Source organism: Dryobates pubescens, chromosome 17 (assembly GCF_014839835.1).
Source record: "Dryobates pubescens isolate bDryPub1 chromosome 17, bDryPub1.pri, whole genome shotgun sequence".
NCBI lineage: Eukaryota > Metazoa > Chordata > Aves > Piciformes > Picidae > Dryobates > Dryobates pubescens.
In genome coordinates, this window is record NC_071628.1 from 17,526,955 (window position 1) to 17,540,507 (window position 13,553).

The following is a 13,553-nucleotide window of genomic DNA, read 5'->3' on the forward strand; positions in this document are numbered from 1 at the left end:
TATTGCTTGTGGCAGATTCTACAAATACCAAGTCTGAAATCAAAGAGCACCAGGAAAGGTTCTACTCATTAAGGCAAGGGTTAATTCTTCAGACAGAGAGCAGTAAAGTGCCCCAATTCATCGCAAGAACAACTATCACTACCTGAGACATGAACATTGGTTCTGCTTTCCAGCAAAACTCTTTTTTCCTTTGTTTATCCACACTTGAGTTTTCTAGGCAAAACAAAAGTGCAGGCATTTGAAGCATGGCACCACTTACAGTCTCATTTTGTATGTGTCCTACTACTGTAAAAATCATCTCCCTCCGAAGCACTTTTACACTAATACTTGTTGCTCTTTGTGTTTGGAAGTGAGACAGAGCTTTGCAGTATCCATGAGCATTTGCTTCAGCTTTTAACAGGTAGCCATACTTGACAAGTTCCTTTCATAAAACTACCTTCAAAGTGAAAATTGCTCAAAGCTTTCTGATTTTTTTTCTACTCAGGCTTGTTTGCAGACCTTCAGTGGAGTGGTAAGCAAGAACTGGCAAGAGGTGCAGCATGAACTAAACATCTATGGCAGGGTTGTTTCATTTAATGAGACTGAAAGTAATTCATGTTGGGAAACAAGCAGCGAAGCACAGTTAAAAAAGACATAGATGCCTGTGAATCTTAGAGTTGCCAGGAGGGAATGTGAAGAGCTGGACAGAATAGCATCAAACTGCTGACAAGTGAAAAACATCATTCTGTAATTCACAAAGTGATTCTAACATATATGGCAGGAACTCTGGGGAAGGGGTTTTTTTTCTCCATGTCTGTTGCAGTGTCACTCATGGTTTCACCATTATTGCAGGCCCAAGTCAAGCATCACATATATAAAAACCATTAAAAATATATTAAAACTATTAAAACTGAAAGTTCCGCTTGCATGCTATATGACAGTTCCCCTGCTGCTCCCTTCATCAGCTTCATTTTTTTTCCAACATCACAGAATTTTGGTCCTAAATCCTTGCTTTCACTGATATGGCTGACGCAAGACAGTCCAGGAACACTTCCCTGCAATTCCCTTGCACTGACTCAGCAATTTTATCCAGCCAACGCCCCCCCTTTCCTTCTGGCCCTAGACTCCTGTCACAGGTTATTAAGATGCTGCACTTCACACTAGCACCACACTAGCATACATGATCTGTATGCTGTGAAAGGTGTTGGAGATGTACATGATATTGATGTGCTGGACACCAGCCCAAGCCTACTGTCAGAGGTACATGCGGCTCTAATGCCTCCTTTGCAATGTAAGGAGACTTGTATCCGATTCCATGTTTACACCTTATCTTGAACAGCAAGCTTCCAGGCCTTTGTGGTAACCCTTCCTTCATGCTACAGATCACATATTACTCACCATATGCACACACCATCTGCTTCTGTTGGATGTCTGCAGTGTATTGACTTGTAGAGAAGAGGCTTACCGCAACGCTGCATGCCTAGATATACTGGGTGACTCATACCTGCAGAATATAGACTCTGCTCCTTATGAACAATTCCTGACAACAAACAGATTCCTGTAAGCCATACTGTACAATGTCTGTCTTGTGGAAAAACTTGCAAGACAACAAGAAAAATGTCATGGACCCAGCAAGGAGAACCATTTACTTCTACAATACTGATATTCTTTCATTGGATAGTGCATCAGAGCATAACAAAAGCCTCGTAATTCACTTGGCTAGTTAAAGGATTTCTTTCCAGTTCCTGTTCAGATCAGCTGGTACTAGCACATACTCTGTTATGGACTTTTTCACAATGCTCTTATCCAGCTTGCTGAAGGACATTAAGACACCAAATCAACACTAAATAGATTCAGCGTGGATTCAGCAAAGCAGTTCAGCCAAAGAGCCAGCAGAACGCTCTTTGTAAAAAAGAACACACAAGTGGAAAAGATTTGTCAGAATTGGACAAATTTAAATACTGTTTTCAGTATCTTTTAAGAATACAGCCACAGTACTGATTCTGCTGTGATGGTCATAAATGATTCTAATTTGGCATTCCCTTCTTTCATTAAACAGAAGAGTAGAGCCTGTCCCGTTCTCTCCAAGTTTGGGAGTCTGTATGATCACATGTCACTAATCACACTTTGTGTTTGAAGGGGTGCAACTGATAACCTGTTGCCTGTTCTCCAGACACAGCTCTGCCTCCGTCTTGCTTTAGAGTTGTGATAACAGCTAGATTATTGCCTGGTGTTTTTTGAGCATCGAACATGCTCTGCTGTACTTCAGAGAGAAATAAATTACTACACCTAAGTTATTTTCTCACTTTCATCACTCAATTGACTCACCAAACTGGAAAAAACAAAGCAGTGTCATTCTTTGAGGAACTGAGACAATAGCCAATATGTTTGTACAAAAATAATTTCTTAATTACAGCAGAAGGTTTGTGGGGAAAAAAAAAATTAAACATTTTGAAACTCTCAAAAGGAATGTGTATGAAAATGGTTTCACCGTTATCAAGTGATTTAACTAACTGTAACCAGTTGCAGATAACTATTCCAAATAATGGAAGGAGCAAAGCTGAAACTTCAAGGGATTTCATACCTATTTTCAGGCATCATTAACAAAAGGTAAGACCTCTGTCTTACAGCCACTGTAAGGGGAGACAAAATCATTTCTCTGGCTAAAAGATAAACCCTCTCTGATCTAAGTGAATGTATTAATCCTTTTCTATCTTTTCTCTGGTTTCTTTGGGCATTTGCAAACTATAGGGCAAGCTATTTGCCTTACTCCGAAGGTCTAATAACTTCTCCACCTTTGTAATTCATGAAAACTCTAATGATTCACTGGGTAATACATCACTACCTTAAAAATACTTTAAAGGATCCATCATACTTTCTATAGAATAGAATAGAACAGAATAGAATAGACCAGACCAGGTTGGCAGAGACCTTCAAGATCATCACGTCCAACCTATCAACTAATCCAACCCACGTAATCAACTAAACCATGCAACCAAGCACCCTATCAAGTCTCCTCCTGAACACCTGTAACTATACTACTACATAGTATATCTGTAACTATACTACTGCCGTTGAGATTGTCAAAATTGTCTAATATATTCACATAAAATACTCACTAAAATTAAAATTCAAATATTTTTGTTTCTTATACCACATTTGATAGCCAGGAAGTGAGGTAAGCAATAAAGCAATTAAAATATATTAGTGCCTCTATAAAAGCTTAAATCTGAGCATCTGGAAGGCTTGTACTGAGTATATCCTTACACAGATAATCACAGAGAATTTACAAGCATTGAAGAATTATGGGCAAGAATAAATAACATGTAGAGAAAAGCTGTTTCAGTAAAATGCTTTTCTCTTCAGAGAAGAGAAAATGAGTCACAGTAGGTAAATCTTAAAGACATTTAGATCAAGTCAATGGAGAAAGTATGTTGAGATGAAAGCACTGTTTAGTACAAAAGTAATTTAAAGTCATTCCCACTAGTCAGAATGACGTACTAGTGATGTGCATCCAGGTAAGTTCTTCTCTTTTTTAACAAGCTGAGATGTTTACAAGAAACAAAACAAAAACACAGATCTGTGTGAACACAAACACAGGCATACTCCTTTCCTTAAAGACAATAGGTGTCACATTTAATTTACAACATTCTCTGTTGAGGTGGAAAATAAAGCCTTGAACTACAGAGCAGGTAGCAGCAGATGTTTTTGTACACCTGCTCAAGAAGTAAAATGGTATCTTCCTCTAGAGCACAGCTGTCAAAATCAGCAGAATGGATGGAGAAGCTGACCACAGTAGAGAGCTGAATAGAGATATTTGGCCATTTTAATTAACCTTGCTATTCAGTCCTACTGCTGTGAAAATCTGGAATCAAAATCATGGACCATCACCACACACATTGCTCAGAAAAAGGTCTGAATGGTAGGTGACATTTTCATTATAAATCTCTACACTTAGCTATATCATTTGGCTTTAACAATTACCAGGTGCACCCTAAAGCACTGCACCTCTAAGAAAAACATTCAAGAGTGGGTTCAATCTCTGTATCCTCAGCAAAAGCTTACAGTCAATACAAAGCATTCACAGCACAATAGCACCCAAATTCCCTGCCTCAAGACGTCCTGATTCCCAGTCCACTTGCCTGTATGCCGATGGTATGCTATTAACCTCAAAGAGCCAGCCAAAGGAAGATTTACAGACTTTAAAAGACCTTTTTTTTCCCCCCATAATAATCAGAAGTTGAACTTTGTGAGAGGAAAAGAAAACACCAAAAACCAAACAAATACCATCAAAACAAAACAAAACCCAACAACAACAACAAAAATTGCTCTGTGCTCCTTCTAGCTTCACTTGACTAGTCTTTCTTAAGGGATTAGTGGGGTAAGATTAAACAATTTTCATCTGGGTATTTTTTATCTGGGTATTTCACTCAGAATTTATTCCACTCAGGAAGTATAATTCTGTATGTTTTGCAGTATCAAGACAGGCTTGGTACATAAAAAATAAGTAAATAAAAAGCTAGCTGACTGCACCTGAGGTGTTACACCTGCATTACCGATTTACTATTCCCATTTGTCCTCTTAAATTTCCTTCATCATTGCCCCTGTCTTCTATTCAATAAATGACATTAATACAATAGTATTAGGTACATTAGCCTATGAAACTACTGCTTATCTTTGAAAAGTTGTTTTGCTGTCAAAACAAGCAAAATACAGTTGTTCATGAAATAGAGTGTCTTGGAGGACAGCCTGTTTTTTCCCACTATTTGGACACAGCTATAAGGGACCTCAGGAGTAACTGTGCAAGTGATAGGAAAGGTTACACAAAGTGACACCATTGCCAAGTTTTAGCTGACATTAGCTGCTTTGCTTTATATCTAGCAGAGAAGAAAGCAACTAACCAATCACAAATGCTTCAGAGCTTTCAATTTTTCTTTTGTTCAGGCTTGACCCTAGTAACATGGACATTACAGATGAAATTGTTTCCATTTTTTCACCTACACTCAATGTCTGTAACAGGGCCTGTAATATGGGCATTACATAGAACTTGACAATCTCTAGCAGAGAAAAAGGCCAGGGTACCCACTTAGTACATCAAAAAAAACCCACTAACTACAAATTATTTTCTCCCTAGAGAGTGTTAGGAGTTCACCTGGTGATGGCCCATGGCCAATCTCTACTGAAGAAGTCCCCCAAACTCAGACGTACTCTTTCTTGCATTCACATTAAGAAACAAATTTTTAATATCAATCTACAACATGTAAGCTTGTGACAAGAGAGTGAGTTTGTATGTAATAAAGAAATCATATCTCAGGTCTCCACTCTCCCTCCTTGCCTTTTTCATTCATATACTGCACAGCAGACAATCTAACCACAAACTGTACTTCTCACAGAATCTCTTTGTTGTAGATTTTCGGTGAATCACATCAAAATCCTTCAGACATTCTAACAGTTTTTTCATTGATTGCACCTACATCTGGCAGGAACACTAAGCATCAATAGCCATCAAAATACGACTCTTGACTACAGAGAGGAATCATTATAGACTAGCCCTATTTGATGATATTTAACCCAAAGATCCCTAAGACAGTGCACTTGTGAAAGAACATCCTAATAGAAAAAGGATTCATTGCCAGAACCAGTGCAATGAACATGACAGACACTGCTGAGATCTGAGAGATTAACAAAGGGAAAGAGAACTGTCCTCATTTATAATAGTCCCAGCTATCTAAAAAGGAAAAAAGGGGTAAACAGTGTCTCCAGCTGTTTTTCTCAGATTGCATTATTTGAGTAATTGCAGACTTACCTTTTGTGATCCAGATGCTGAGCCCTTAAATGAAGTGCGTTTGAAGGAGCCACTCATCCTCCGTAAGGAACCTGCCAACTTTCCTCCTCTTCCTTTCTTAGCCCCCTGGCCCTTACCCTCCATAAGGGACCTAGTACCCCAGCACTAAAGAAAACTCTGATTTTGGTCATGTAGTCCGAGCAGTCTTTTCCTGAAGCAAACAACCATTAAATTACAGCTTAAATAAAAAGATAGGACAGATGAATAAACCAAAATCAAAGCCAAATAATGAATCTCCTTTTCTGATATGCAGCCTGTCACAAGTGTTATCAGCCAGCTAGACAACTAGAAAAACAAGGCAATACACTGATAGAAACTGCTGTTCCTCTCCCTCTTCTCTACTGACTCTATAATCAGGCTTAATGCACACAGCTTCTGCAAGCTATGGTTTTTAATGGACAGAGATTTAATAAATGGTGATTGAAGGTAAATCTACTTTAGAAGCAGCAGCCCAAAAGGTTTTTACTCATGCAAAGCACAGGGCAGTCAGATGGAAATTATTTTGGTATCAGTAGAAAGGCATAGGAAAAGAGCAGATGGTCCTCAGCAGACTATGGGTTAGAGGCCTGGTAGAATTCTAAAGGGTAACTGCTGGTGGCAAGTGTGCCTACAGCAGGTTTTGGGATGACAGACATCAAGTTTTAAAAGCAAGCAGCTGTATGTCCTATAGATATCACACCATGGAAATGTAATATTTACAGTCATGCAAAGATCCATGGCTCAAAGGCCCTATCACAACGTATTTTTTTAAAAAGTGAATAGTTTGGTTATAGATAACTGTAATTGTTTCAGCTTACAGAAAAACTACAACAACTGAACTGCTCTTACTGATGTCAGTCTAAAAGTGAGAGATTTAAAGCTTTAATCTACAGTCTACCATGTCAGCTGAAATGTTTCCTTCCACTCACTTTGGTAGTCAAAATATACATGGAAAGGAGTAGTGCATAAGCCAATGAACTTTGCTCACATGGACAGATTGAGACAAGATAGGCTTATACCTGCATAATGACTTAAATGTAAAAGGCATTTAGAACTAGGCTTTCCTTCACTATGCAGTTAATGAGTATTAAACTAAATATGCGTTTCTTTCACAGACAAGGGATTACAAACCAAAAACTAAAAGCACTTTTTATGAGATACCTTAAAAAGAGTATTTTCTGTAAAAGGAAGTATGCCATTGTCCTCTGACATTTCTAATACAGTAAGAAAATTTAGAGAGTCATGTGTTTTGCTAAAAACCCCTACATTCCATTAAGGGTATTCATTAATTAGGCTAAGAACAGGAGCTGCTAGTACTGTGCTTACTCATGCAAAAATTATTTCCCACACATGCTTATATCAAGATATTAATTATTACTTAGGTTGTGCTTGCAATCAAAACATCTAGACAAATGTCCTCATAAGTAAATTCATCTTCCACTTCAACAGGAACCCTCATAAGTAAATTCATCATCCACTTCAACAGGAACCCTCCTGCATAAGGAAATAGCTAAATAGATGTAACTGAAATAAAAAAAAAAACACTTTGAGAATTTTACACCATTTTTATGAAGCTCTATTTCAAACTTCCTGAGCACAGCAGAACTGACTGTGTCACACTTCTGTTACACACTGCAGTACATTATTGTTTATTCTCAATTATAGGTCTTAGCCATAGCTCTTGATTCTTCAGTTGCTATCCCTGAAATGCCAGTTACCTACCATGAGAATGAGCACACTGTAGGTTGCTGGGGATTGCTGTCTTCCAGGGGAAGAAAGTCAACTCCTTTTTCTGTAAGCTACATGTCCTCCAAGCAATTCTGTAGTAACCTAGGCAAAAGCATATTTGGATTCAATATGTAACAGTTTACACAACTCAGCGCATAACTGGGTGAACCTTGTAGAGTAGGGTTATCAGTTGGACTTGGTGATCCTGAGGGTCTTTTCCAACCTGAATGTTTATGCAATTCTGTAACTGGCAGGTGATATCTACAGAAAAGAAGTTCCTTTACGTCAGTTCCACACTTACACTCAGATGAAGACTGTAGGTCACTTCAGGGCACTTTTACTTCATTGCTTATCAGTTCCAAGACACTTTGTTATTTAGAAGCTGTTTGTTCCCTCTCTCTTTCTCTTTCAAGAAAAAAGCAGGTTTAAAGTGAAATTAAGCAGCTCATGAGACATGGGGGCAGAAGAGTAAAGAAATAGCAGGCTACTGGGCCTGTAAATTGGTGCCTGTATTACCACCCTCACATATTAGAAATAATCTCTTCTGATCATATAAACAACAAAACACACGCCAGTAATCTTCTGTCCTTAACCTGCCTGGGAAGTAGAATCTGCACAAACTCATCAAGTCTGCCACGTCACCCCTGGGAATAGGCTCAGCTTCCTATAAGGATATATCCAAAGTGAAAATTAAAAATCAAAAAGTGAAAAAAATTCTTAATCTGATTCTGAAAAATGCTGACCAGAGCAGCAGCCTCTATAATAGCAAATGGGAGCTGACACATTTCTTCAGTTCAGATTCTTGTTGCCTCAAATGACTTTTCCAAACTGAGGTAGATAAAGGCCCTTATGCAGCATATAACACTAAATTCAACTCAGTGGGCATTTATGAGGACCTAGACCACAGTTAATGGGTAATACTAAAAAAATCAGGGCTCGATAGCATACTGCACTCCATGTTCCCATGTACAGTCATTTACTTCTTATGCAAATTGCCTATTAATATAATTAGATACGGAGATCTTACTGCTGAAAACAGAACAGTGGATCCCTTCACTACTGCATCATGTGTTCTATTTCCAATTAAGCTGAATGAGATGGAGACACATTTAGAATCAGCTTGGGAGCATTCTAAAAATCACTTCCTTGTCTCATCCTAGGATTCTGCAAACAGCTGCATCTTCCGAGCTAAGAAAAGGGAAAGAAGAAAGATTTGTTCACCTCAGTTTCTTTAAAAAATGAAGAGGTAAAACCTGAATTCTAAAAATGTGACTATTATATGCAGTTTAAACATCACAAGTGCTTTCAGAACATCAAAACAGAATAAGCAAAGTTCTTTAAAAATAAAGCAGTGGAGCAGTTTACATACTGAAGTTACTACAGAAAATTCAGGGCCCTCACTTAAGCTAATCTCTGTTTTACCTAAAGCCTAAAGCTCTGGCTGTTTTGTTGTTTAGCATGGCTTTTATGAAAGCAAATTAATTCTTGTTTCACCTCTACTAATAAACCCTCCCAGATACATGACAGAATATTTAGTTATTACTGTGCAGAAGAAATGAATGCGAAATCTTGAGTTTCCATTAAAACTATATTTTTAGTTATGAACAATATTTGTCTTGCACAATTTTGTGAGGTTAAAAACTCATCTAGATGAACAGCAAGTAGATAGTTCATGGGTTCTCTCTCACTATAAGAAGCAAAGCAATCCTGAGTATTATAAAAACAGAAATCCAGTTCAGCAGTTCTGACAGTACAGGGCATGCAGCCCTCAGTAATCAGTACAGAAGAACATAAAACATTCTAGCAGCTCAGTCATATTGCCATAAGTTTCCCTGGACGCAAAGCCCAGTCTTTAAAAGCATTCTAGGATTTCATGTCTACTTTAAGAATAATGACAACAAATTAATTACAATGATGTTCATTCAGTCTCAGCACACTTAAAAGTGACTTTCCTTTTAGACAGAAAACCTCTTTCCTGTTCTCATAGTCATAGCAATACAATAAATTAGATGACAGAAAGGATTACACTGTACTTTATGTGATTATTTCACAGATCAGCTTTGCTGCAACCTCTCTGTTTTCCGTGCATCATCAGCCCTGAGCAAGGGCTTCTCACTGGACTCAGACTTGTTGATGTGACAAAGCATTTCCTTGCAGTTAAATAAAATACCTATCAGCCTATACTGATAAGTGATAAAAAGTCCTAACTCAACAATCTCTGGAGGTCCCTTCCAATCTCTAGCATTTTATGATTCTGTGATTCACCCCTGGATGATCATTATGACCAGTTTGCCTGAGTAATCAGATCAAGAATTTTCTTTGGTGTTTTTTGTTGTTGTTGAATTTTTATTGTTTTCCAAGCACTCTGTTTACAGTCAAACAAATTAGAAGTGGTAAATAAAATGCTTTAAAATATTTCCTGTTAAATGCCATTCAAAATGTTTTTCTCCTATGCCTAAAACACACTGTCTGTACATTACACCAGTTACTTTTGCTCTGTAATAAAAATGGAATGCTAGCCCTGTTATTGCAACAGTGAACTTGAGTGAGAGGGGAGCACGGAGAGTCTGTTGTGCTGGACAGACTGGAAAGATGCTGGGGGCCTTGCAGGTGTGAGCAGGGTGACCCTAGAACCAAAATGCTAAAAAGACTGATTTCAGAAGCAGAACCATTGCCACTGGTGGTGGCCCTCCACTGAAAATTAGATTTATGACTGGTGACTTTAAAATAGACAGTACAAACATGAACAGCAATCAGCTTCAGCCTCACAATCTTAGAAGCAAAGGTGGTTTCAACAGAGTTCAGTGAGGATAGGAACTCATGACAGTAACAGTTTTCTTTTTCATTTCTGATGTGCTAAACGCTGTCATCATTTCAGTACTCAGTACACCACTTTTTTTTTCTTCTGTGGTCTCAAACAAATCTAGTTAAATAAATTCAGAATATCTATCAGCAACTAAACAGGCTTAAAGAAATAATGTCTTATATTTAACTGATACCGCAGGACTTGAAGGGACAGTAAATAAAAAGAGAGAGATGAAGAATTAAATCATAATCAAAATGACTAATTTAAATACAAGTAAGCACTGACACCTTGAACCTGCACCACTAGATACTAGCCCACAAAACTCCACTGATCTGAGAATGGAAAGAATAAGCCTGTAACTCTAGAAAGAAGTAGTGTTATTTCTGCTTCCTGCCAGAAGACAACATCTACAACTGGTGACAAAAGCCCACTCCCTGCTTGGGTATACAAGGAAGATCTGAGCAGCAGGTGCACTGGAACCCTGCTCATGTTCAGCATAATAAATAATGAAACAAGGCTTCTTAGTGTGCTCCATTATTCTGGAGACAGAGCAAGAAACTGCTTCTTGTCAGATCATTTAATAACTCATTTCTACAAAGGGAGGACTGACTTCCATTAGATGCTATTTTAATGGAGCACTTCTGTTATTGTTAGCATTGAGAGCCATTTCCAGTTTCCAAATACATAGTTACTAGTGCCAAATCCATTTAGTATCTTCAATGGCAAATACTTCTGACCACCATCACTTGGCAGTTCAGTCCTCACTCACAAGTAAAACTTTTTTTAGTATCACTGGCTCCATCTGGTGGATATTCTGCAGTGTTTATTCTCTTGAAGGAAAAGAACAGGACTTCCTAATACAGTTTTATTTATTCTTCCTTGAGAAATAAAAGCATTAAAATATCTAATATTTAATTCCTTTTCCATAACAGTAACGTGTGGGAAAGGTGAAATCTATTGGTGCCATGGATTAGTTTTGGAGCCATGGGTTAGTTATTTAGGTGGTGTTGGATTGGTTGATGGGTTGGACGCGATGATCTTGAAGGTCTCTTCCAACCTGGTTTATTCTATGTATTCTATTCTATTAAAGTATCCACCTTGATTTACAAGCAATTGTCTGGAAGAAGTTTAAAATCCTTTCTGTAAGAAAAAGAATTTAATTGGCTAGTGACCCTTCCTAAACCATAATGTAGTGGTATTGTAGATAAGTATGTTGCCCATAATTGTGAAAATGGCTTTTCATATAAGCAAAATAAATAAAACACTTCACTTTGGACTGCTCAGTAATGGCAACTGTAACCTGGAGAAGACCTAGAAATGTGCATATGCAATACATTTTGATACAAGAAGAACAAGACAGTATGGAATATCAGTTAGCTGCAAGATAAAAGCAAACACAAGGTATAGAACAGGTTTAGAAGTAAAGTAAAAACCTGAGAATCCGACCATCACTTCCTGGCCCTGGTCATCGTTTCTATGGGACCCCATGCAAGTTGCCCTGTATCTTCAATACCTTGGTTTCTCTATCTGAACAGAAGAATCAGTTGTATAAATCTATGCAAAGAATATTAATTCCCTCCTACTTTTAAAATAATTTGGAGTACTTGGACAGATGCAAGTATGATTATTGTTTGTGAAGTGCATGAGTAAGTAATCCCTACATTTTCACAAAAACATCCTCAGCTGCACTGGCAAGCCCATGGTTCTTCACAGTAATGAGTTCAAAGACTTAGCAACATATTGAAAGTACTTTGCCAACATTAATGCAATTTACCAAAAGAGAAAGAAAGGTAAACCTTGGATGAACTTTCAAGACTGCTCATTTAAAAGGGTGGCTGCACAAACCAAACACCTCATTTCAGAGTTCACACATCACCAGAAGTAAGGTAAACAGAGTAGAAATACAAATATAATAATGCTGGTTTTCCACCTCTGCATTATCACTTTAGCACGTGAAGATCTATTTCACTTAAGTTTACCTAGCACAGATAATGCAGTCAGGAAACGGTCCTGTAATCTAGCACACATCAACGACTGATGAAAGCATCTCTAAATGGTCTGTCTAGCAGAGCTTAACCACTCTCAGTGTATTTCTGGTCTCCATTTCTTCTCATGGCTTAACTGATTCCTGTGGCATTCCAAAGAGGTTTAGCATTACGCTGGATATTTTCTGATTGAAGTGTTTTACCTTCTGGTGATAGGTACTCGTTAAGAAAAGAAATGTACAAAGTAGTGAAAACCTAATTAAACTGTGGGATATTTTAAGAAGCCAGTTAGGTGAAAAATTAATCTTCCTCATCTGCCTCCAAAGCACAAGATAAAAATGAAACTGTGCATTTTGCTTACAATCTATGTAGAAGAATAGGGAAAATCCATATTTTTTTAATTGATTTCTGGTGTATTTCCAGCAAGGGTCACTGTAATGCTGATGCTGAAGGAAGATAACACTACACACTCTCACTAACAGACTGTTAAGAGCATCCCATCCCTTTTATCTATTGATTATGACACCAGCTCCTGTTCATACTCAATGGTGAAATGTGCCAAGTTAATCATTAGAAGCAAAAAGCTTCTGGGCAGCTACAGGTCACCACTTTACCAGCAAGATCTAGACCTAACAGCCACCAGTCGGCCATGCTTCTCACAGTGAGGGACAAATGAAAGTTATAATGTAACAGACTCCTCACCCAACTCCCTGTCCAGAATCAATAACACAGAGAATTCCCACCCTTGCCAGCATCTTCAGTTACAGGTTCTCTTGTTTCTGCTAGGAACATTTATTGCAGTAACATTTTACAGCTGACCAACTCATATCACACTCATCTCCAAAGACCTGACAGATGAGGGCGGATTTTCTGGGCTACATCCTAAATTTAAACATGTAACATTGATGACAGGATACATAGTAGGGTGAAGACTATTCTCTTTTCCTTTTTTATAGTCAATCTTATAATGTTTTTATAGCTGAGATCAAATGAGTTATCCATCTCTCTCTCCTGACTGTGAAGTCTCAGAAACAACAACAAAGACAGAAACTGTTCCAAACCCGTGTGCTAGAGTCAAAGGGCCAAAGCAAGACAATAAAAGCTACAATCTCACCTGACCTTGCAGTAATAGGATCACATCAAGATTAGTCTATGTCATAGATTAAGCTCACTGAAGTAAACTAATCTTTCTGAAGTCAGCTAAGACTGTATGTTTACTCACTAAGCTTGA

General features: G+C 38.0%; 1 protein-coding gene across 1 annotated transcript in view; it reads right to left on the minus strand.

Moving 5' to 3' along the window:
• The window catches only part of TRPM1 (transient receptor potential cation channel subfamily M member 1), a 75,054-nt gene extending 68,894 nt beyond the window's left edge, over nt 1–6,160 (minus strand). The window contains exon 1 of the mRNA XM_054168742.1: nt 5,786–6,160. Within this exon, the coding sequence (XP_054024717.1) occupies nt 5,786–5,908 (123 nt within the window). The 5' untranslated portion in view covers nt 5,909–6,160. The remainder of the gene's footprint in view (nt 1–5,785) is intronic.
• Between the last annotated feature and the right edge of the window lie 7,393 nt (nt 6,161–13,553).